At 39.7% G+C, this 26,177-nt stretch overlaps 2 protein-coding genes across 2 annotated transcripts in view; both read left to right on the top strand.

The window, feature by feature from the left end:
* atxn7l1 (ataxin 7-like 1) overlaps positions 1-17,318 on the top strand; it is a 38,326-nt gene extending 21,008 nt beyond the window's left edge. Inside the window, 8 exon segments of the mRNA XM_034131405.1 lie at positions 3,937-4,019; positions 5,864-6,105; positions 8,108-8,279; positions 9,207-9,328; positions 10,317-10,573; positions 10,576-10,756; positions 12,260-12,500; positions 13,834-17,318. Of these exon segments, the coding sequence (XP_033987296.1) occupies positions 3,937-4,019; positions 5,864-6,105; positions 8,108-8,279; positions 9,207-9,328; positions 10,317-10,573; positions 10,576-10,756; positions 12,260-12,500; positions 13,834-13,851 (1,316 nt within the window). The 3' untranslated portion in view covers positions 13,852-17,318.
* A 7,900-nt stretch (positions 17,319-25,218) lies between these two features.
* Positions 25,219-26,177, top strand: part of znf800b (zinc finger protein 800b) — a 37,236-nt gene continuing 36,277 nt past the window's right edge. Inside the window, exon 1 of the mRNA XM_034131519.1 lies at positions 25,219-25,407. The gene's annotated coding sequence lies outside the window, so the exon portion shown is untranslated. The remainder of the gene's footprint in view (positions 25,408-26,177) is intronic.

The following is a 26,177-nucleotide window of genomic DNA, read 5'->3' as shown; positions in this document are numbered from 1 at the left end:
CATCTTCCCTCTTCCCTCTCTCGGTTCGTGTCGCTGTGCTCCTGTGATGTACACTCTCTAATTCACTCCCGCTGCCAAAAAGCTGCTCGTGTTCTTGAGAGCTTTCCCCCACCTCCTGCGCCTCTGTATATTTTTTTCATCGTCTCACTCTCCACCTCCCACCTCGACCACATTTATTTTCCTTTCACACCACATTCCTTCGCTCTGTTGGCATTTTCTCTCCTTTCATCAACGTCTTGTTTCTCACTCGTCATCTTCTGCTGCTTTTCTGTTTGGTTTCACTTTCTCATCTCCTTCAGCCTGGCGTCTCACCACCATACTTCCTCTCTCTCTTGTTCCTTCTTAAGTGTTTGTAAACTTGTTAGTGAGCAGCATGTGAGTTTGTTTACGTCTGAGTGTTTGTTCCTGCAAATTAGCAGTCTGTCAACCCGCATGCATCGGAGCTGTCGCAGAGAGATTACAGGGATTATAGCAGCACTAGATTACACTGACAGTGACACGTTTAAGATAACCTGCTGACTGGAGGCTGTCGATAGTTAGTGTCAGGCAACAAAGGTCTCTAGTTTTATGAGCAAAGCTGTTGGTATCAGCATAGAAAACTCACAAAACAACATAGTGATATAGTAGTGATGTTAAAGGTAGGGTAGGTAATTTTGGAGAAACCGGCTCGAGTGCGCTAGAATTTGAAAATACACAACCGGAGAAAATCTGCCACTTCCTTACAGAGCCCCTCCTCCAACACACACGAACGCGCACATGACCAATGAGGGCACGAGATAAGTTTGTGCACAGATGGAAGGCTGACAGGCAGGTAGGCCATCCAGTTATTTTAGCCGGGCCGGCTCAGATGATTGGTCGTGCTTTTTACAGTACCACGGCTTCCACAGATGACATTTTTTTATGGATTTTTTGTCAAAGCACTTAAGATATTTATTGCTATCGGGATGTTAAGAGCATTCCATGGAATATAACAAAAAGTGTATCTCGAGCCGGTTTCTCAAACTTACCTACCCCACCTTTAATAGTAGTAGTGATATTAAAATTGAAGTTAATTTTGAAGCTTTTAATGCTTTAATTTCGTTTTGTATTTTGAGTATGTCACTCTTGTATTCAGCTATTTGTACAATATCTTCATTGCTGAAAGAAAAGGACTAAAAAGTCAATTGAAACAATCAACGTGTTTTAAAGAGGACATATTATCCTCATTTTCAGGTTCATATTTTGTATTTTGTACCTTTGTGTGGGAGAGAAACTCCCTCTGTAGGGAACTTTAGGATTTTAGCCCTTGAAGACCATTTACATGCACACAAACCCTAACTTCAGGAAAGGGAAAACTCCAAAAAGCTAAATATGGCCCCCTTTAATCAATGCTTTGGTTCAAACATGTTCAAAATGAGTTGGTTGTAAACACTTGGTAAAGCTACTTCATGGATCAACTTTGACCTGCCTTGCATATCACGGTGCGGTTTAGTTTTGATCAGATGGATCAAAATCTATTTTGTGAAATAACAGGCAGAAAATAGTGTTCATGACTGAGAAAATCCATTGTAAGAATGTTCCATAATCATCTTACTTTTACTTCTGTAACCTCTGATGATTTTCTAAACGTGTTTGTCTTAGGAAGAGTCAATAAACACCAGAGAAGTTTGCGTTAAACTGACAACAGTCCTAAAGTTAAGGGCTACATTTCATCATCAAAGTGCGTTTTCTGTTCATTAAAGAGCTTCCTGTGTCTGTCCGTCACTGTTGACTCCTGTCCGGCTGCCAGTACATCCTGTCACAAACCATTTGTCACAGCTTGCGGGTTCTGTACACTTCACACTAAAAAGCAAAGAGTGTCTCTTGAGTAAATATGTATGCATGTCCTTCAGTTTTGTCCGTAAGCGATCATCCGGTCCACTAAACACTCTGCGGGTACATCGCTGACGACTCCAAGAATCTCAGTGTGAAGTTGTTTGGATGAGCGGTTTTTGAGAAAGCTGTAAGCAGCAAAACTGGAGGCCAAGGATTTCCTACAGGATCGTTTTTCACTGGCTCTAGTCTGTTTGAATTTACGGTAGAAAACGACTATTCAAATCACAGAGACTAGGACTAGGAAAAAGCCTTAGATCATTTGAATATTTATGAATGTTTATTTATATAGCCCAATATCACAAATGTTACATTTGTCTCAGTGGACTTCACAGTTTGTACAGAATATCAGTATGACAATACGACACCCTCTGTCCTTAGACCCTCACATCGTACAAGGAAACACTTCCAGAGAAACCCCACAGTTTAAAGGGGAACATGGGAGAAACCTCAGGGAGAGCAACAGAGGAGGGATCCCTCTCCCAGGACGGACAAACGTGCAATAGATGCCGTGTGTAAATCGAAAATATAATACATTTACAACATAGGTAGACCAAATGTTTGGAAATGCATGTGTCTATAATAAGAAGATGAATCCACGAGGATGTCAACAATCCTGTGGGAGCCATCAGGGAAGTAGTATGATGAGAGTCAGGCAGGACCACAGTGATGGGTTCAGCCACGACTCGAAGTCCAGGACTCAGATCAGGACTCAGGATCAGCCACGACTCAGGATCCCGGCGTAGATAGACACCAAAAAGAAATTTGGGGAAGCTGGGTTATTCGGAACATGAGACTACACAGGTACAGACGGAGAGAAGGAAGAAGTAAGGTGTCCCCCGACAATCTAAGCCTAGAGCAGCAAAACTAGGGGCTGAATCTAATCAGCCCCTAACTATAAGCTTTATCAAAAAGGAAGGTCTTATTGACACATTTTTCAGGAGAGACTAATTTAAGCACTCGGTACAGTGAGGCTGTAACACAATGTGATTTGATTCTGGAAAGAGGGAGACAAGAAATGACTCAATGATGGCTTTTAGTAAAGACATGGTATTTGTTTAGCCTGTTCCTGTAATTACCTGCTTCTTTTACGAGATAAATGAATTTTCATAAGACGCTCATAACCTGTAGTTTATGCACACCTGAGGACTAGGAAGTAGTGAGCAAAGATGGATGATTGAATATGCCTAAGCTCTGACCTATCCCAGCCTTTCTGGCATCAATATGTTAACAACAAAAACATCGAATTTCAAATGTTTTTTCAAGTTAATCACATATCAGATAATATATTAGAATTGCAAACATGTTGACTTGTTATCCTCTGAAAATGTTAGTCTCGGCTTTTGTTCTTCCTCTCTGTGTTTATTGCCGGATGCAAACGTCTTTTCAAGGTGCAACGCGCCATCTGCTGTATCGCATTATGTAGATGCGCTGCTTAATCAGACAGTTAACATTATTTCTCGTGTCGTTTTTACCTGCCATAATTTAATAATATCATCACTTAAATAATATGTTATGATTGTCAAGTTCTTAAGGGTTTTTTGGCCTGTATTCAATGTTTGCCCGAACCTGAGAGGCTTGAGGGCAACAGAGGAAGCATGGACAACTACAATCCTTTTTCCTGTCTTTTATATTCAGTTCAACAGTTTTCCTAAGATACTTAAAAAAAAAATACGAAAGACGAAATAAATGTTAGTAACATGCTAATACAATTATAATTTTTTCTATGTCTCATTGCATTATTTTTACATTACATGTGCTGTTTAAAATTCAAAATAAGTGTCTCAAAGTGTGTGTGTGTGTGTGTGTGTGTGTGTGTGTGTGTGTGTGTGTGTGTGTGTGTGTGTGTGTGTGTGTGTGTGTGTGTGTGTGTGTGTGTGTGTGTGTGTGTGTGTGTGTGTGTGTGTGTGTGTGTGTGTGTGTGTGTGTGTGTGTGTGTGTGTGGTGTGTGTGTGTGTGTGTGTGTGTGTGTGTGTGTGTGTGTGTGTGTGTGTGTGTGTGTGTGTGTGTGTGTGTGTGTGTGTGTGTGTGTGTGTGTGTGTGTGTGTGTGTGTGTGTGTGTGTGTGTGTGTGTGTGTGTTACAGGCAGAGTTTTTGATCCTAACAAACACTGTGGAGTCCAGGATCCTGAGACTAAGCGACCCTGCACCCGGTCTCTCACCTGCAAGGTAACTCACACACACATATATACACGTACACATTTCTGACTGCTTCCTGTCCAAGACCATGTGACCAGGAAAAAAGCTTTGTTTATTTATGAGGGTAAAAATATTAAAGGGTCTACTATCATCCCTTTTCCATTAGGACACACACACACACACACAAACACACACACACAGAGATATGACCCCGTCAGTGTCAGTCTGCACCCCCCTGTCTCAGTTAATTCAGTGTGCTGAGGCCTTACAGGGCCCACACTCCCCCTGATGTGGTAATTATAGATGTCGGATGAGGCTACAACATCTTCCAGCTATAAAACCCTCTTTTTACAGCCCTTTAATTACTCCTAGCGAGCAAGCAAGCTTGACTAATCACTTTAAACGGGTTATTAAGTCATTAGAGGTGTATCGGGGTAGTGAGGATATTTTCTCTCAGAGTGGCTGCTGAGAATAATCATGTTTTCTTAATTGTTGTTTGCATTTTATCGTTGCCGTCTTTATTTACACTTAAATCACAATTTAAAGAAAGGGACCTATTTCCCAAAAGAGTGTTTATGTTGACATGATCGTTTGATATATTTTATGAACCTTCCAAAGCTTAAGTGGTGTTCCCCAAAAGGATTGTAACTTGAACTGCTCTTCCAAATGATTTTAGATTAGTGAGTTACTCCTAATTACTCCTATGAGGCTTGGAGTGTCTTAAATCTGTGTCTTTATCTTAAAAGGAAACTTTGGTTCAACCTGGATTATCATTTCCTGTGTTTTGTGTCAAATGGAGACGAATACAAATGTCTCACATCTCTGGGATTAATCAGATGTATTTACAATTTTAAAAAACAGCAAGAAAATGTTTATTTTGTAGCGAATTTCTGAGTTTTTTCCCTAAATGTACTTCTTTAATCTCAGAGAGTATCTTATTTTTTGGTCGATTTGTCTTTTTTCCCTTATTCATGAATGTAATCTCAAATAATATCCAACTAGTTTAAGTACATTTTTGAATTATAGGTCCAGTATTAAGCGAAAGCGCTTCACAAGAGACCGTAGCAGGCAAAATGGAAAATATGGTCCAGGTGAAAAATATAGAAGTTTCCCTTTTAAGAAACTTCTGTGCTTCATCTTTCAAGTGTCAGACTTCATGCCAAGAATTCAGATTTCATGTTATCATATTGTAAAAATAAAACATGGATTTCTCTTACCAGTTTATCATTCATTTCATTATTACAAGATCACACGTGTATTTGTTTTATCTCTCCCCAAAAAACTAGTAAACACTAGTAACTGATTAATCATGATCGATTGACAGCACTAAAAAAACACCTGTTACTGTTTGATCTCAGATTAAATGTGTTTTTAAAAGTATATTTCTCCTGAGCAGCTGCTAAATGTATCAAATATTGTTATTTTGAATATTTCTGAAGGTATTAGATGCACTTGTTAGGTCTTAAGGCATTTCAAGACGCCTCAATATTATCTTAGAGTGAGTACAGGAACAAAAATGTCTTCCAAAAGCAAAGAAACTACCTGTTTGAACCAGTATGTCACCATCCACACACATGCATCCTTTGGAGCATCACTGGAAAACCAAATGTTTGTTAGCTGGTTGCTTTCCAAATTAGTTGGAAGGGTGGACAAGGCTCGCCACGCACCGACCGTATTTACCCGAGCTAGTCCTGTGTGACATGGGCAGCAGCATGGTGAGGAGATTATGGAAGCGGCCATGATACGAGCCCCTCAGATCAGTTCTTTCATTACCAAAGTCTCCGTGGAAATAAGGTGAAATCTGTTGTCGGTGCTTATTAAACACCAGGTATGAAAAGAACCTCTCTGTGTGTGTGTGTGTGTGTCCTCCACAGTCTCACTCGCTCACACACCGCAGAGCCGTCGGAGGCCGAGGGAAACACTTTGACGTCCTGCTGGCCGAACACAAGGGGCGGGCCAAGCTGACCGAGGGAGCGAAGGAGAAGGACGCATCGCAGGGAAGGAAGGAAGGAAGCGTCACGCCACAGGAGACCGCATCTCCCAGCAGGCCGCACTGCACTAACGGACGCACGCTGTCCATGCTGAAGCTGCGGCTGGCTAACGCACACATACCCAGGTACGATGTTCACACGCACAGTATTAAATGTGCACGTGTAGACATACAATCATCATACATCAGATGATCCATGTGTCTATTATTTATCACAATGAGGGGAATAAGTGGAAACCTGTGAAACTATTTACAAAGAGGGACATCTAAACCACATAAATCCATAAAAACATGCTTACAAAGTAAAATATTTCAGAGCTGAAACTGTAGTTGGCGCGAAACTACAGATATATTTGTAACTAAATTCCACATTTAGATATTTAGTTGCTTATAATTAAAAAAACTACGCCTATTATTTGCTTCCTTTTAAATATTAATTACAGTTGCATCAAGTTGAACCATTTTCTTGTTTTCCAACTGATGTATTGTTATTAATCTTTACGTTCTTTAAGACAACTTTTTAATGTAATCTGTACTTTTAAAGAAAAGTCTCATTACCTTATTATTTATTAAGTTTTATTTACGTTTTAGCTGACAGTTATTTACGATTTTTACTGTTCGTTCAGCAATGTATCCTACTCAAATATGACTTTTATTTCCTTTTTCACATCACTGCTGGAGTTGTACTGGGCTGGATATGTGAAATCCTAGTCAGTTTGTTTCTTCCCACCAGGGGATGCTGTAAACAACAGTGCGAGAAAAACAACAATATTATCTGCCCATGTGAAAGTGTTACAAGAAACTCATTTCCTCTTTCTCTACATAACATGATCTTCTGTTTTAAAGAAGAGGAAGTTCATTTTATCACAGCAGAAAAGATTAAAGAATGACTTTAAAGGTCCCATGTCATGGCCATTTCTACTGATCATAATTCCATTGTTGAGGTCTACTAGAATAGATTTACATTGTGCAATGTTCCAAACTCACATTGGTTTCTCATACAGCATCTCTGTATAGTATGTGTATTCACTCTCTGTCCTAAACGGCTTGTTGGAGCTCCTGCCCCCCCCCCCCTCCCTGTGAGCCCACTGTGCTCTGATTGGTCAGCTCGCTCACTCTGTTCTGATGAGTCCACCACCGTTACAGCGGAACATCAGTGATTATGTGTTACAATGGCGTTTGTTAGCAACCAGAAAATGACCCCAGTAATGACAAACAGATGAGAATGCTGCGTGGGGTCTGGGTGCCGTGTTGGCGGGACGTTGTGAGGCTCGCTGCTGGGAGGAGCGGACAGTGTGAGGAGCGGACAGTGTGAGCTGGCTTACTGGTGTGGTTTCCTAGTTGCTGCGTGGGGTCGGCGAGACACAGCGAAACCCAGCCCGAGCACACACACACACAGCCTGGCTGTGAGTCTGTGTGTGTGTGTGGGTGCTCACACAGACTCACAGCCTCGCCGCGTCCCACCGTCTCAGGCTGAGAAATCCGCGGAGCTGCAGCTGAGAAAAGATTGAGTGTGTGTGTGTGAGGAAGTCTTAACGTAACGGCTCCGCGGATTGGTCCATTGAGTCGTCGTTACGTCACTTGGTTCCCGGAAGAAAAAAATGGATAAAGAAAAATGTCCAACGAGGCGTTCTGGGGCAGCATAGACAGGTTTTCTCTGTGTCAGAGTTTTACTCGCTACAGGGTGTACTTTGAGGGTTTGTGACTCTGCAGACCGTTTACATGAAGAAAAAGCTACATAACACACAAGGGGACGGGTAATAACCGGAAAAGCATGACATGGGACCTTTAAAACACTGTTAGTTCATTAGTGTTTATTTGTTTTCACTAAAACTCTTTTCTGCCAAATCACTTTTTCAGTTTGCATCCATCACTTTCTTGTCTTTCACTTCCTCTTCCACCCTTACTATAAAATGGTTCTCTTTTCCTTTTTCCTCTGTCTCCCCCTCAATTATCTCCCCCATACGATACGATAACACTTTATTGGTCAGATCGAGTCTGAAGTTTGACTTGCATCACAGCAGCTCCATGTGTAACATCAACATGGACAAATATCAAGACACAATACATGACAACAAAAAACATTTAACATATAACCTTATTTATTTCTCACATGTTCCCCCCCTAGGGTCCCAGGCTCCACCACCACCTCCAGCCCTCTGCCCCCGGCCGTCCCCCCACAGCCGTCCCCCCTCAGAGACGGCGGGCGTCTCTCGAGTGACGAGGGCGACGCGGAGGCCCCAGAGGACGGAGACAGATCTGCCTCTCACTCCTCCCATCGCCACCCACAGCCTTTACGGGTAAATAATATCACTTCTAATGCTGCACCAACACACATGGTTATAGTCAATAACATTGGGGCATTAAATATCTTAATTGTAGGCAATGTCTACAATTATTACCCCACAGAGTCTGCTATACTTTTGTCGTTTTCAGGCCCATGTTTTTGCTTTTATCAACGTTTGTACGCTATTTTGGTTGAGCAGTTTAAAAAGCGGCCATGATGGTAATGTATGTATTTGGACTTTTTTATTAGTTTTTATAAACAAAACGCTGATACTGATGATAATAATAATGATAATATGAATTCATTCTATTTACAGGCGCCTTTGGCGATGACGGCTTGCGTTAAAAAATAATAATAAACATATTTGTCCCCAGTGGAAATGACGCCATGCGGTGCCGCTCCACATTGCTTTTCTTCCCGACTGCTACTGCTACTGGTCCCGCAAATCAAGCAAGAACGTGATTGGTCGATATTCATTGTGGGGGGTGGGGAGAGGAGGGGTGTTAGATAGATATAGAGTTGTAGTAAGTAGATAGAGTTCGCTATGATTGAGGTTTCGTTTATGCATAGGGTCGATTCTTTTAATTACATTTCCTTTTTTGTTTTGTGTATTTTTTACATTTTGGATTTGCTTGGCGAGCTATTTTTAGAACATGCCCCGCGGGCGACTCACGTTGCCCCCGCGGGCGACTAAGTGCCCGCGGGCACCGTGTTGGCTACCCCAGGTGTAGATGATAGTATTACTCGTGTTATAAGTCTTCATTTAGTATTTTTCCACCGCCTCTCTTGGTCATCTGTTCTTCTTCGCTCCTTCTACCCACCTCTTCATTCCTTCCTCTTGCTCTCTACTCCCTGTTTTTCTCTGCATGCTCTCATCTTGAATGTATCTTCCCCACTTCTTACCCATCCTAATACCCTGCCCTCTCTTGTCTCCCTGCAGTACTGCGTGTTCAGCAGCAGGCTCATGGGACGGGGTCACTACGTGTTCGACAGGCGATGGGACCGCATGAGGCTGGCGCTGCAGAACAGCGTGGAGATACACCTCAACGCACATATGTGGAGGTGAGCGTTACAGGAACGTTAATATGGATTGTGCAGAGATTTTATATTGAGTCAGGGTGGAGCTCAACGCAGAAAAATATATATATCGAGGCCATGATTTATACATGTTTGCTCATTAGACAAATGGTGTTACCTGAATTTAAACTTTTGGATATTAAGTATCTTATTCCTGTTTTGTTTTCTTACTTTATATTTTTTACATGTTGGAAATACTAAAATCCGATCTATATATATTTATACTATGCTGACGGTGCTTGCTCTGGTTATTAAGCTTTACTTAGTTTGAAGATTCAACTTATTGTCATTACGTAGTACAGGTGCTATGTAACGAAACGGTTTCTCTGCATTTGACCCATCCTAGTGTTAGGAGCAGTGGGCTGCCATTATGTACGGCGCCCGGGTGGCAGTGTAGGGAACGGTGCCTTACTCAGGGACACCTCGGTAGCACTTGGTCTTTCCGGGACTTGAACTGGTGACCTTCCAGTTGCCAAGCCAAGTCCCTATGGACTTCGCTACCACCGCCGGGGAGGATTATCAAAACATGTTGACAACAGTTCTATTGTGATTGGTTATCGCTCTGCCTGGATTTGTCTTATTTACTAAATATAAATATTGTGTAAGCTAACTTTTTACAAGAAGGTAAAAAAAATAACTTCTGTGCAGTGTTTTTTGTAAATGACATTTTAAAAAGCCGGTTAATTTAAGGTGAAGGGCATCAGAAAGAGCAACACAAATACAAAAAGGAAAAAAGTTACTAAGTGTACAAGCATGTGTTTGTAAAGGAATCATGACACAAGAATACGGAAAGGAATCATTTATGTTTTTAGACAAAGTCATGAGAAAAAGATGCGTGATTAGCTTTGAAAACAGAAATCAAACATTAAATAAAATCCCACACATTGATGAAGGTTTAGGATCTATGTCTAAGTCTCATTACCTTATTATTGATGTTGTGAATGCTCAGCTTTATTGGTGTGTCCTCCTCCAGTTTCAGGAAGGTGCCTCCCGCTCCCGAGAGCCTCCTCTCCCTCTCCTCCTCCGGTACCTCCCCCGTCTCTTCACAGCCGTCTCCCTCTCCCTCCTCCGTCCCTCTTCCTCCCCTCTCCCTCATCCCTCCGCCTGCGTCCACAGTCGGAGCGCTCAGCCTCCGAGTCGCTCCCGTCAGAGCCCGTAACGGCACGCATAAAGCCCCCCGCTCATCCAAAGACACGGAGGACTCTGGAGCGAAGAGGAGGAAAAACGCCTCCTCCTTTTCCCCACTGTGGATAATCTGAGGAGGAACGGCAGCAGCCATCATCCAACGTTACAAAGTTCAGGGGCGTCTGCAGCAGGGAGGAAAAAGGGACTCGGTCGGGGGGGGATGTGGAGCGGAGGGGAGGACTGGCTCTCCAGAGACGACGGGTCGGAAAGCTACAACTCACACAGCAGGTGGGTGCAACACTTAGCATGAGCATAGAAATAAGATAAGATATTAAAGTCAAGTCAAAGTCAACTTTATTGTCAATCTTTGAGTTTGTGTGTACAGACAGAGATATCGAAATACAGTCAAAAATACAAATATATATACAAATATGTATAAAAATATGTCAATCACGAGACACATTTATACATATGCACACATACTTAAATAAAAGCACAACAATCAATATATACAAAATAACAGTCACTTCAAAATCTGTGAAAATGTACATTAGTGCAAGACTGTATTATATACTTTATTGATCCCAATTTGGGACATTGTTACGTCCCATCAGCCTAAATAAGGCATTACAGGCAAATACAATTGAATACAAATGCAACAGTATAGATAAACATATATGCAAAATATTCAATATATACAGTACATGAAGGATACATATCTATAGAGTTTAATATTGAATGAACAATATAAATATATAGAGAGGCGAAGTCCCGCCCTTCTACTTCCGACCCATGGGACCTTATTTAGGAAAAATTGTGTATTGAAGTCAATGGGGAGAGAAAGATTATGTTTCGACCCCGTTTGAATTGTGCCACGAATTACACATGTTTGTCAATCTTAAAAAATAATTTCCTCGTCAAAAAAGTCACAGTTTGTCGTAAAACTGTTAAAATATAAGACTATGAAAAATACGCAACTAGAAAGACTACAAATCCCAGAATCCCGGTCCCGCATGCTAGCTCTTACGGAACCGACTAACTCCCCTTGTGTGTATGTACAGCTCTGAACATGCCCAGACTTGGAGTGATTTTCATCTCTTTTAATACTTTCCGCCTCATTCTGAAAGAAAGAAGTGAAATGTGCCAACGTGACGGCCGTCTTGGTCTGTGGTGCGAGACGGGAGATGTAGTTCATTGAGCGGTTTCACACAAAATAAAGTGTTCCTTCACAGTTTTAAGACACATTTTTATTTTTTTTACTTGCAAAATTATCTTTTAAATTGACAAACATCATATGTGTAATTCGTGGCACAATTCAAACGGAATCGAAAAATAATCTTTCTCTCCCCATTGACTTCAATACATACTTTTTCCGAAATAAGGTCCCATGGAGGTCCCCCGGAAAGGGAGGGACTTCGCCTCTCTATGCAGAATAGAAGGCAGTGTACATTATGCTTGACCAGCCTATCAAACTCCCAAAGTGAAAACATTGAATACAATTTACATTTCAGTTAGCAGAGAATTACGGGTTTAAGTTACATTTAAATCCTCAAGGGACCACCTGAAGACAATATATACAAATAAGTGAATTATATATAATTACATAATCCAACCGTATGTATGGAAGCACATGAGGGTGTTTTATTAAAAGGAAAGCTCTGTGTAAACACCTGTCAGCTGTGTGTCGACAGGTGTTTACTTTTCATATTAAAATATTTACAGCGCTGTAAAACGTGCTGTGATGATTTTACAGCAGATTTGATTAATGGCAGTTTTCCCTCTGGTCTCCAGTGGTGAACTAGGCAGTGTACCCGACTCCCCCAGCAGGGAGTCACCCTCCGCCCCCCCTCACCCTCCTGCTCCCCCCTCCGGACCCTTGCCTTATGTCGGGGGGGCAGAGGGCAGGAAGAGGAGGAGTCCCAGCTCCTTCAAAGCAAAGGCCAGCAAGCTGAGCAGCCCGGGGGGGATGGAGAGCCTCTTTGGGAGCGACAGCGTGGGAATCCTGGCCTCAGGGCCCGAGTCCCCGAGACAGGTAGGGGGCGGACATCTTTATTTGACACCATTAGGAGAGGAAGGTGGTGTGAGCGGCTCTGAATTGTATTGGGGAGTCTATATTTACAGCACCGTTACATCGACGATACTAATGTTGATCTACAACAGGGGTCGGCAACCTTTTTGATATGAAGCCATTTAAAAAAACAAAATTGTGATCAGTGTGCCGACGATCGTGAACTGTCAACGAGGGGGGGGGGAGCCTCGCTGCGGGGAGCCTCGCTGCGGGGAGCCTCGCTGCGGGGAGCCTCGCTGCGGGGAAGCACTGTGTGGACCTCTTTCACCTGTCAGATGCCGTTTAAACAAATTAAAATAATTAGTTTAAACGGCATAATAATAATAATGACGACCGTCCGTTCTGTGATTCTCCAGAACACACACATGGCCAGTCCGCCCCTGTGTAGCACATTATTTTCGATGAGAGTTGAGCAGATCGCCACTGGGCTTTCAACTAAAGACACAGCTACGCAAATACTGTGGCATTTGTACGGCTCCTTATGGGTACTGCAATTTGTGAAGTGCGGGCGCGCTCCGGCAGCACTACTACACCCCTGATCGTTTCACCATGGAGGGAAGCAGCAGCAGCAAGTCGCCTGGAGTTAAAGAGAACGGGGCTGCGTTGCGTGCATGGCTTCCTTCTGTAACGGGGAGACGCGCTCTGGCGGCGGTCTCGTTCAGGATCCGAAAATACAATTTAAATATTTTGCACACTTATTCCACTTATTCCAATGGTGGCCGACCCCTGATCTACAATCAACAGTAAAAACACAATCTCACTTTAGCACTTAGCTGATAGCATAGATTCTTAGCGTTTTTCAAATGTCTGCAGTCTAGGTTTTAAAAGATATAAGGCTACGAAAAAAGAAAAGAAAGATCTGTATATATTATTGTCAGTTCTTTAAAAAAACATCATCATTCCTTTTCTGTACAATCTGAAATCAAAAGAGCAAATTTAGTCACAATCAGGGATGTATTTTCTCAAAAAATATTCTAAAACTGTCAAGAGTTTTTTTTTCTTCTAACTGACTTATGAGTTCATGGGACCATGAGACAAGTTAACATGTGATCCCAAACAATTGTATTTGTGGTATGCATGATAATATATATTTAAAAAAAGATGGGCAGCCCTAATATCAATAGTTGCATAATGCACAGTTCTGTTAAGAGAGCCAAGTTTGAAGGCTAGTAAAATGTGTTTTTTAAGTTTTATGTATAGTTTCAAAGGTGTTAGAAGTTGCTTTACACACATTAAAGCCACCTTTGAACAATAACAAATAACAGCCAGCTCATTGGTCTCTGTCCCCTCCCTGCAGGCCAAGATGCATCACTGACAGAAACCTGCTCCCCGGACTGAACGTTGGGCAGCTGTGCAGACCACCACCGTTTGTGACCTTTGACCTCACCACTCTTCCCCTGACGGCACCAATGAGACCGGTGATGTCACCCCCATTCATCCAATCACAGCTCAGTTCACTCACCGGGACACAGGAGTGTTTGCCGGCCGTTCACTTTCACCCATCCACCTTTTTTTAAAAACATGGATCACTCTGACATACATTCAGAACAATACAGTTGAATCCAAAAATGGAAAGGGAATTTTCAGACAGAATTTACACACTGTACAAGTTTGAGGGAGACTTTTTTTCTTAATCAGCTGACAAGGTAAGTGATTGTTTTTCGGGTTAAAGCTGAAGGACCTACTGACACGATTACTGTAGGCCTCAGCGGTCATCGATGCCACCTTAACTCTATTATTTTAGCGACTCGTTACAACGAACATCTCTGTCAACATCTCTGAAATTCTCTCTCTTTCCTCACCCCCCTATCTCCCCCATCCCTCCCAGCATTGCTGTGCTCAAAGTGCTCTTACTGCCCCTCTCTCTCTCTTCCTCCATTATCTCCACCACGGACCTGAACACAAGGGAAGGAAGCGACACTGTATTTCAATATAGGAAGAGATCTAAGAAGGGATCCGATTTATTTTGTCTTCGTTCTCGTTTTGCAAGAAACACAAACTCCTGTCTGTGTGTCAGGACTTGCATCCACAAAAAGGAATGAAGCCTACGGTGTTGGATCTATTTTTTTTTGTATATTAATTTATCGTTCTTAAGTTATGTTTGTTTTCTAACTCGCCCTCGAGGTGCCGAGCTACGGGAAAAGCAAAGAATCATTTCTATGGCATTTTGAAGAAATGTTGAAAGTATTATGATAATTCATATTGTTGAAAATGTGTACATTATTTTTATATTTATTAATTATCGTCCCCTTTTACAAAATATGAGCTATACAAAGAAAATGTTTTCCTCCAACTAAATAGTGTTTAATGATATTGATAATGATCAGCCTGGTTTCTCAAAATATTGAAGAGTTTGTTAATTAGCACGTTTTTAAATGAATTAATGGCTAAATATGGACTTTAACTGTGGGGGCTGTGTCTGTCCTTCCAAATGTAAGTATTTTTATTCAGTATGTTATAATAACTGAGGCTTTTTCACAATAAAAAAAATTAATAGGTGAAAAATATTAGACAAAAAATGTATCAATTCAAACAAATTTGACTTGGGAGAGTCTACTGTAAAAAGTCAACTGTTTTTGATACAGTAATTCACATATAGATGTCAGCCATACTGCAACTTTGCAAAGTCTGATTGACAATTTAATTACATTTTCCTATTTTGTAAGGAGTTGTTTTGCCAGTGCCTGCACATTTTTCACTTTTTGTTTTAATTAGCAGCTCCTCCATTTACCTAAAGAGCCATCAACAGCGCACTCAACAAAGTATGCCTGCCAAGGTTGTCACTTCTGTAGTGTTAACACATTCAAACCTGCATAAAAAGAAGTATGCAATCTTAATATTGGACAGCCACAGCCTCTATCAGGAGATGAAGTTTACTCAGTTGCTCTTTTTATTTCCATAAATCTGTATCTGACATATGCTAATGAGCAAATGTTGATTTTGTGACACCAGGCTTTGGTTAGTATTTTCATATAAAGAGCCCCGCATTCATGTTAGCCTGTGGTTCCACCCGTTCTCATAAATCTTCCAATGTTCAAAACAATAGTTATTATACTTTGAAACCATCTTAATCTTCCAGGATCGATTGGTTCAGGTCAAAATGCTTTCAGTTACCTTTCAGAAATGCTTCCTTACATGTATTTTAAACAAACACACATTCAGCATTAGGTGTACGAAACACAAAAGGAGCTCAGTCACTACCACAACTTTAAGTCCAAAGATGCTAAAATATGATTATATTATGAGGTTGTCACTTTAAGTAGGTGTATAGCTATAGAGAAATCCCTGAAACATGTGAGGATTTCTCTTTTCTTGGTAGGATGGTGTCTAAAAATGTTCGGAAAGTATCCTGTCTTCATCTTGTATTGCTGATAAAGGTGGCGTAACTGAGAGCATTTTGATTTCATTCATAGCGATTGTTCTAATCTAAACACACATGGTTTATCCGGGTGTTCGCAATGTACAGTTAATTTGTTAAAGGGAGAGTTCTGATGATTTGAAGTGGGGTTGTATGAGGTTTTTATCCAAAGTCAGTGTTTGTAGAAGAGGACAGGAGAAGAATCAAGAGTTCTGCCATGGAAAGAATGGCAGCAAAATATATGTAAGCCATCCAAAAGATAGTCCCACCAAAAAAATAGTATATTTCAATTTAAGTGTATGACCAATTTTGGATATTTTCATTGCTTCCCCTTGCTGTGAGACAGACTTTTCCTGCAGGGAACTGAAGGTGTTATCTCTACTCTCCTCAAAGCCACCTTACTCCATTCACAAAAACACTCATTTGATCTCCCAGAACACGGGGGTTGCTGGTCTTCCATTGCTTCTACATGTATTTGATGTGTTATTGTATGACTTCAATGTTTTAAAAGGTAACTCCGTATCACCCGAGTCACTCAATTACACGTACAAAATCAAGGAAGTGGTATATTAGCAGATTTGCGAGCTAAAATGTTTTTGTAGATTACGACTTGAGTTCCCCTTAAGAAAGGTCTGAATAATATATAGAGAACACTTAAACTTTATTGGTTTTTTTTAAACGTTGGCTCTTCCTAAAGGTGGCTTAAATATGTCCTTCTACTGCCATGGTAACACCTCATATAAAACCACTTCAAAATATCCGAGCTATCCCTTTAACATGCCTACAATTACAATAATCATTTTCTCTGATATACATACCAACATATGTACTAGTATAACTATTGTTTATGTTTGTTTAAAGGATAAAACCATGGTTAAGTGTGGAATTTAGTGAGTTTTTTTATGGATCAAAGCTGATGATCTTAGTGCTGAAATGATTTTTGGGACTTCTCAACCTGACCTACTGTTTATAGTAATACAAATAGGAAGTTACAGTCACTGTTGCAGCTAAAATTAAGACAAGAGTTTTCAGTGGATTTCAGAGCAGTTGTATATTTTGAACTTTATGGAGGTATAACAGTTTCTTTTAAAGCCTCCCTCTTTGTTTTTTTGCACTTTGTCATAACGCCCAGATCTTTAATCAACGTCTATTTATATACATGTTTGAGAAATTGAAAGCAAATCTATATATATATTTGTAAAAGTGGTTTTTTGGCAACTGCAGTGAAAGAAGATGGAGAGTGTTTTGTGGGTGAGTTTACCAGCACACCATTGTTTGTTGTGTCTGATCCAAACATGCCTTGTTAGAGTTATTCACTCTGACTGCAGTTGGATACCAAAAAAAGGATTTCCCACCATACAACAACACTTGCTGTATAAAAAATGTTCTTATATCCAAGCTTTTATTAAATGATTGAAAGTGAATGTTGTTTTTTGTAATCCAATCTTTTGAATTGGAAGGAAAGTCCCACTGAGGCGAGAAATAGAGGGGATTTCCTCAAAGTTGGTCCACTTTGACTCAAGTATGAATTGGTTAGAATGTGTTGGTTAAAGGTCAAACTTACTGGGATGTCACTAACAAATTTAAGGCCAAAACTCAGCAACGTATACGCTAGTTTAAAGAATTTCCCACATGCTTTCCATAGGAGAAAATGAGGAAATCATGACATTTTTGACAGATATGGATGTTGACATCGGAGGTATACAATGTGTTTTATATGTTGAGAGTTTTCTCTGTAAGGAACTCATGATCAGTGATGTATCACATGACATGTTTGTGTTGTTACAAAAAAGTATTCTGTGTTTGTCAGAGCAGCTTCAATTGTGTGTATTTTGGGTTTAAAATGTTTTCCAGATGCAGAAACACTGAAGAATGCTGAGCCCTGTCTGCTTCCATCTGACAACAGGTTTTGTCATTATTCCACATTTTCTGCAACCATTTTTTTCCCCAGCATCGTGGATCAGCACTGAAACATCTCAACATCTATTGGCTGAAGAATATGTCCTTTCCTTTGGTACAGGGATCCTTGATGTTTCATGTAGCACCATCCCTATTTCCAAAATGTCTATTTATTTGGCATTCCCATCAACCTGCCATGAACTTTGCAGGCGCACTGAATAAAATAGTGAAAAAATTGTAAAACATATACCTGCCAAACATTAGTATGAGACTAAATCGATTAGTGTATAAACCATCAACCAACAAAAATAAAACGTATCTGGTGAAGTGTAATACTTTTTGTATGAAACTAAATATCTTTGGGTCTTATACTAACAAAACAAAGCATTAAGAGACATCTTGTACTTTAAAAACTGGTATGGACATATTTCACTATTATTTTCTTGACCAATTCATCTAGAAACTAATCAACTGATTAATTCAATACAACAAACCCTTACCCTTACCATAAGGACCTTTTAAAGCTTTCCATTTTTCCTAACCAGTGTTGGACACACCACACAGTAAACTAAGATATACTAAAACAATATGGTGTGTACTAACCAGAACAAGTCTTGATGAATAGGGAGGGAGATATCCTACTGATGCTGTAACTAGAAAACTCCCCATGTTGACAAGGAAATGAAACGAACAAAACAAATACCCATTTTGTGCACCACATAATTAAGTGCAAATACATTTTTCTTTGAGGGGTCCCTCTTGGTACTGTAGTGGGATCTCAGCTGCTTACTAGTTTATAAGTTACAAATAGTATTGTCTTCACAGACGTCAGGAATACTTTCAACGTCTTGCAGCATGAAGTTGAATCCAAGACCTGACCCCAACCTTTGACCTGCTAGGAAGATGGTGAGATCATTTTTTGGGGCCTTCAAACTATTTCATGATACTGTACTGTAAGGGGAGCCGAAATGTTCTTCAGTGGTGCCATTTTACATAAAGTGCCTTATAGCACTGTTGTTATGTTGACAGTGAGACATCACCTCTGCCTTTCCTGCTATTTTTTCCTTTTTCTTTTCTGACATTTAACAGAATGACAGGACACAGCCAGCAGTTATCCAGATATTTGCTCATTGATGACCTTTCATGCTCTCCTGTGATTTTCTTCAATCTTTACCTGTGAATCGATATTAAAAAAAGGTCAGACAAATATAAATCATGCATTTATTTAACGTCAAAGAACTGTGTCGGTTTTATCCCTACTTTTTCTTATTGTTCGTTTTTATTTACTGCCAGAGTTTGGGTGGTGATTGGCCCACTGCAGTATTATGAACTGTGGCAACATTCTCTGGAAAAATCGCAAGTGGTTACACGATTTGGATCTTAGGGGAGTACAAAAAACACATGCTTTACCAATTATCGCCATAAGTGCTGCCAAACTGTATAAGCAATTTTTTGATATTGATCAAATTGTCCATGGGTCCCTGTTGTTCACGTGAGTTAAAACCCATTTCGTTGGTAATTCTATTATCTGTTAAAAGGAGACGGCATGTGACAAAGGTCAGACAGACAAACAACCTTATTGACAGTCAGGATGAAAAATCCATGTTAAAAGAAAAGAAAATATGGCCAACATTCACAACACTTCATGGCCAGAGTCTGCAGCCTCACATTTTGCCCCAACATTTGCATCTAAGCCTGGAGTTTTGAGCTTTTTTCCATGGAGCTGCTGCATAATTTTGTTTCTGATTACCATTCTGCACAGCCACTTCTGCCTTTTCCAAACACCATTTTCTTCTAAGTGGAAAGCTTAAAACACAATGTATGTTTTTCATCCTGTTACTATTACAGTGGGCCGTTTAAGGACGTTTTACAGAGGCCTGTGCATGGATTGCTTTGGCTCTGATGCAGAGGCTGTAGTTACATGTGTAGATGGCTCCACTGCCATCTATTACTGCTCTCCAGACAAATCGCTCCATCCAATTAGATTTATTTGAGCATGACATCCAGCAGGCATTTTCTACCCGCTGCTTTCCTCCTTCTTTTTTTTTACATTAATGGGCTGCAATGACATCAAAACACAAACCTGACAACATTGACACCTTGTGGTCAGTTATCTCCACTTTCACATCAGAAGCACTCAACATAAATGCAATGCAGCACAAACGATGTTAACCTCAGAGTAAGGTCTTCATTTATTCACATGCTCCTGTGGGGGTGAACAATTACTGCACAGGTCGTCCGCTGAATTGACAATCGCAGCCAAGGATGGGGAAATGCGTTTTCTGTCTAATCTGTTCATCTTGTTTGCGTTTGACTATCCCACTGGAATCGAGCCATACTCTAATCTCCGGCATCACCCCTCCAAACACTTGTAATCATAAACAGGCTATTTTAAATGACTGGCATAAACAAATTATTTGTCATGCACGAAAAAAGTGTCCAAATACGCCACTAGGTTCTGTGATAAATGCAGCTTGCATGTAATTGAGAAGATAAAAGCTCTAGGCTCTATTCGGGCAACGTCCATGAATGCCGAGGAGTTTCTCCCCCCATTGCAAACAGCATTCTTATGATAATGGAATAATGCTGGTGCTTTAGTTAATTGTGTATGGCCGATAGTGGTGGGCACCTTTTGTTGTGAGCTCTCATGAGCCCAAAGGAAAGAGCTGCCAGGGATTATAACTTATAGAACTTCTTAAGTTCCCCCACTTTGCATTCAATGAGTAGAGTGTTTTTCTTAGATTGATTTAAGATTTTAGGATGAATTGAGGATATGTAGAGCATTTTTGTATCATTTAACACATTGAATGCTGCCTAACCTGGGGGGTAAATGATTTGTTTCTTTATGAATAGCTCTAAAAGGATCTTATACAACATGTGCAATCAATTTGTTCACCATGTGTCCAAATCTAAATCTGTTCTGGTTGAATAGGATAGCAGCTTAGCTTTAAGTGGGCCTTTTAAAAAAAAAATTAATATACTCATATGCTCTAATTCAACCTCCAACCTTGAGGTTTCAGTTTGATTTAGATTTAGTTTTTGCAATTTTCCCCATAAAATGATTCACCAGGTAGGGTTTGACTCTGGATATAAGGGAAGATGCTGCCAAAGATGTTGAGGAATCCTGAATCACTGTTGGTAAGCCCATAGAATTGAGCTTACAAAATAAATAGCATACTATAAAAGTGGTATAACACTAAAATATAAACGTAACAATTACCATTGAAAAGCCAGTATGATAATCTTAATAGTCTGTTTTTCTATTATTCCTATTTTAGCATCACTGTCTATTTGCTTTTTGTGACTGTGTCGCATTTTCATTTTGTTATAGCCTATTTTGTAAAGCACGGTGAGCTAGATATATAGCTATATTTTTGGATCCATTACGGCATGAAGTATGGTAAACATCTTGCAACAACTATGCATGAGTGCCATCTACTATTGGCATTAGTTATACTACTTCTTCATGCTCAAGGCCTAATTATAGACCTACAGTATGCAGCTTATTATACCTTTTACTTTAAGAAGCCTATTATACTTTATTGATTGTGTTAATAAACTATGCTGTACCTCTGTTAGAGGAGACAGTGTGGCACACATGGACACATTTGGGACACAGTGTGTGAAAACATAATGAAAGCTAAAAAAAACAAATAAACCTGTGCATATTAAAAAAAGTCAAATATGAACACAATCCATCTCCTTAGATATTACAGCTACAAAACTTCACAAACTGAGCTATGTGAAATGTTTTGCACCAAAGTGTAGAAAACAAATCAAGGCATTCTACAGACATGTTAGAGGAAAAAAGGCCTGTATCTTAGATTGTGATATAATGGCACAAAGAAGAAAGAGTGCATTTCATTTTTCTCACATGGGACACTTTCGATACTTCTCTTCTCGTTTCCATCGCCAGAGGCAAAGTACCACATCTGACCTGGGCTCAGACCTCTGATACGTTTCTTTACTCAAAAGAAGTAACTGACTATTGCTGTTCATGTTTGTTTGTTTGTAGCCTTTATTTAACCAGGTAAAATCCCATTGAGATCAACGGCCTCTTTTTCAAGGGAGACCTGCAGCACATTGGTTACACATAAAAACAACAGAAAACAAAAAGGACATCATACAACATAAATACAGGGGTACAAATGACAACCTATTCACAATGACAGGTATCAAATAACATTTCATCAATCCGAGCTTTAAAATGATGCAGGGGAACCAAAATGCTCAGTTTCAATTTTTTGTGCATATTGTTCCAAGCTAGAGGAGCAGTGCACATAAAAGCTTTTGTACCTAAAACAGTCCTAGCACTTGGCACATGTAATAAAAACACATCCTGGGATCTCAGGCAATAACTACTTGCCACTCTCTGTGAGATCAAAGAGCATATATAAGTTGGTAGTTTACCCAACATGGCTTTATAGATGACCAATGACTGAGCCTCCGTACAGTTAGTGAAGGCAAACCTCATAGTTTTCTCATGAACAATTGAAATAGTAATGTGTTTTTTTATTTCATTTCATTTCAAACCTTTATTTAACCAGGTAGGTCCCATTGAGATCATTGATCTCTTTTTCAAGGGAGACCTGAATATAAGAATAAACAGTACAATTGTATTTATGGTGACCTGCCTTGGTAAACTCCCTTACACAAGAAATATCCAAACAGAAAATGTTTTTGGTAATTCTGTTATTGGGCAGCTAAAATAATCTTTTTCACAGTCCCAACATGTCCCGACAATTCAAATATGTGATATACCTCTATAATTATTAAAAACTAAACTAACGACTCCATTAGCATACTTTTTGTGTTCTCAATCTATGATACAGAGTATGCACCCTGATGCTAGAGCTTTAATACTTTGTTAAAGCAGCCTTCTATCACTCAACCATAAAAAGTATACATTTTTCTTATTTAGCATTAGGGACTCGGCAGTGACCATAAAATAACCTTGATCTTGTATTACTCTGTACAATTATTTATATGAAACTAGTATATTGTGCTGTTTTAATTAATACCCTGGTCTGAAGTAAATCTTTAGTGCTTGTGTTACAACTTATTTGATATTTTTTTAAGTAGCCTGTGAGATGAGATGTTTTAAATATAAACATGAGTTGTAAAAAACTATGGTAACAAAGCATTTCACTAAAATAGGCCTACTAATGCATTAAAAGGTTTAATAACCTTTATTGTTTGACCACAGCCTTTTATCCAGTCAGTTCATTTCAACCCATTAGCTTTATTTCATGTATTCCATTTATGTATTGTAGAATGTTTTGATAGGATGTAGAATATTATTATTTTTTGAAACGAGACAAACTCCAGGATAGACACATTTTTACAAGATAATTAACCAGCTGCCCCTAATTAGTCATAATTTATACACTTTAGGCTACATAGAATAACGTACACTAGCTAGCTAACATTAGCTTAATATTTAGCTTGTTGTAGTGCTTGTTAACTTTAGCGAATGGCTATTTAAGTTGTTTTTCAGTCAATGTGTGATTTATACGACATAACTCGAATATTATTCATATTTTATTAGACATTGAAGTGATGAACCGGATGATATACACGTTTTTGTTCAATGGCCTGGGACCAAGGTAAGGCTGTGCTGTCTATATTTCCTTGTAAACGGTTTTATTGTCCACAAATATAAAAAAATACAAATTATAACATTTTAAATAATTGTTATTTTAGCTTGAAAAATCGCAGAAGAGCAGTGTCAACTCTCAGTTTAAAAAATAACGAGGACAATACGTTTGTTTTTAGCCGTTTCTGCATCAAGCATCTATGCTAATTTAGTTAGCTTTGGAAATAATTAGCATAATCCAGCTAAAATGCTAACGCGACAATCAATTAATTAATTTAGAATATGATAAAACTTTTGGGTATTTTCATGGTTTGGTATCATTGGTTAGTTGTGATTAAGGAGCAGTTTTCGTGAGATAAAAGGAACTTTAAGTTTGGCTTAACCGTTATTAGACGTTATTTTTTTTAGCTAACATTACATTGGTATAGCTAGCTTTATATTGGCAGCATGGCTAGCCGTTCAATTTGAGAATTCACTTACTTAACACTGCAGTCACTTGCCAAACATGAGTATACTTTTAAATATGTTTGAATGCTTCAACGTTTGTTTGCAAGGGAGTTGTGTGATATGCATTAAATCAAATACTGAATAATACTTAATGTCACAATAACATTATTCACAGTTGGCTTAGTCTTTTCTGTCAACTATTGATTTACTCAGTATTGGCTTTCTGTGCTCTCTTAGCACTGATCGGATTTTTTAAACGAGACTGAAAACACTAGAATCAGCATTTTAGTAAATCTGTGAGAAGTTATGTTGTTAGGGGACTTAAGTGGGTTCCCATCCAAATGAATGATACTTCATTAATACCAGAGTTGGAAGAAGTACTCAAATTATTTACTCAAGTAAAAGAAGCAATACTACAAGTCCTGCATTCAAATACTATACTTTAAGTGCCATAAGTAAAAGTACTTGTTGTGCAAAATGGCCAGCTCCAGATGTAAAAAAAAACAATAACTTATTGGTGCATTTTTGTGATCATCACTTTAACGTTGCACTTGGTGGGGGGTTTTAGTTGAGTTACTTTACATACTACTGGGTAGCTTAACCTATAATAATATATTATGTGTGTCGATTTGAATATAATGTAACTGCAAATAAATCTGGAAAGTAACTAAATATGTAAAATAAATGTAGTGGAGTAAAAAGTTCAATATTTGCTTAAAAAATATAGTGAAGTAAAAGTATAAAGTAGCATCATGTGTAAATACAGTACAGTACTTGAATAAATGCACTTGGTTACACCACTAATTAACACTTATTTTCTTATACTCTTAGGCAAAGTGTAGAAAGTGATGTTGAACAAGTTAAATATAATATTCTGTATTGCCCAATGCTTAGCTGAACAAGGGACATACTATTGTCAGATGTGGTTCATAGTAGGAAAATAAACCAAACAGTGTTCAATGTATCTGCAGCCTACTTGTGTAACCTCTTTTTGGAGAAATTTGAATTTGGACAATGTGTATCTTAATGAATCAATGGCACACATTTCTTCAGAGTATTGACTTTATTCGGGTTGCTACCCAAACAATTAAGTTGGTATTTAGTTGATGATGGGGCCATTTATCTGTTGTAGCCTATTAAGTTTTGAGAGGGTGTATCCACCCCTGTAATATTTGGCGTTTGCGTCGTGGACTCTCGTGGAGAGCTAAACAGGTTGCGCGTTTTGGGGGATAAATCAGCTCTACAACCGTGGCCTTTGGTTTAAAACTGGAAAATAATCTAACTTTTCTTATTCAAAAGATAATCGTTCTTTTATGTGCCAATGTTGCTCTAAAGTTGCCACATTTCAAGCTGAAATTGGACGTAGAGGTTGCACCTTTGCGCAGAGGCTGGTTTTTACACTGAGAGGCTCCTCTGGGTGCACAAAGACAGCGGCTCGCAGAGGAACTTGTTCAGAGTGAACCGGGGACGCTGGGAGGCGAAATAAACAATCTCCGGACTCGAAGTAGCTACGAACGCGTAGTTTTACCCTCTCAAACACTCAATTACACCACCCATCCAACCTAGACAAGGTAAGGACTTGTTTTTAGTGCGTTTCAGCGGGGGAAGAGGGCTGCGGAGCGGGTTAAACCTCCTTCGCTTTGGCTTCCCGAGCATGGTTGTTTTTGCAGAAAATGGCGTCATCGCCCTCTTGTTTCTGCCTGGCCGCGGCGGGGAGAGGAATAGTTTCAGAGACTTGTAGCAGCCTCTACACGCAGCTTTTACCTCCTAAAAGAGGAAATCATCTAGTAGGATGTGTTTTATTCAATGGTAAATCGTCAAAACGTGAGATAGTTCATGGTTTCGCTCGATAGAAGGACGCGCAAAGATGGAAGGGTCACCGGTCCTGTGCGCCAAGCTGCTTCTTGGAAAAGGTGGCACGGAGCCGCAAAACGCAGCGTTTTACATTCATAATAATGCCATCCTCACCGGCCTAATGCTTATCCACATGACGACGGATGTTTTAGTGTTGTTACCATAGTGGCGATGGACGTATTTATGGAAGCATTGCACCTTGTCTTTGTGTGTATTTTATTCGGGTTAGCTCGTTTTTACGCCGCACTCCCCTGCCATGCTGCAATCGTTACGAGGGGCCTCTCTTATACGGTGTGAAAGGTGCATTTTGTACTTGGCTTTTCCTTTGATCAAGTCAAGCTGTCCCATTGTTGTTCAAAACTGTGTTTTTTAGGCTGACAATATAGCGTGTAAAAAGAGATTTTCGGGGATAATGGGGGCGATGCAAATCGTGCCATGAGAACGGCGACTGCCCTGCGCTCTGGTTCCCTGCTCACCAGACAAGGAC

Source organism: Trematomus bernacchii, unplaced genomic scaffold, assembly GCF_902827165.1.
Source record: "Trematomus bernacchii unplaced genomic scaffold, fTreBer1.1, whole genome shotgun sequence".
In the NCBI taxonomy this organism is placed as follows: Eukaryota; Metazoa; Chordata; class Actinopteri; order Perciformes; family Nototheniidae; genus Trematomus; species Trematomus bernacchii.
This window is presented reverse-complemented; position numbering and strand designations above follow the sequence as displayed.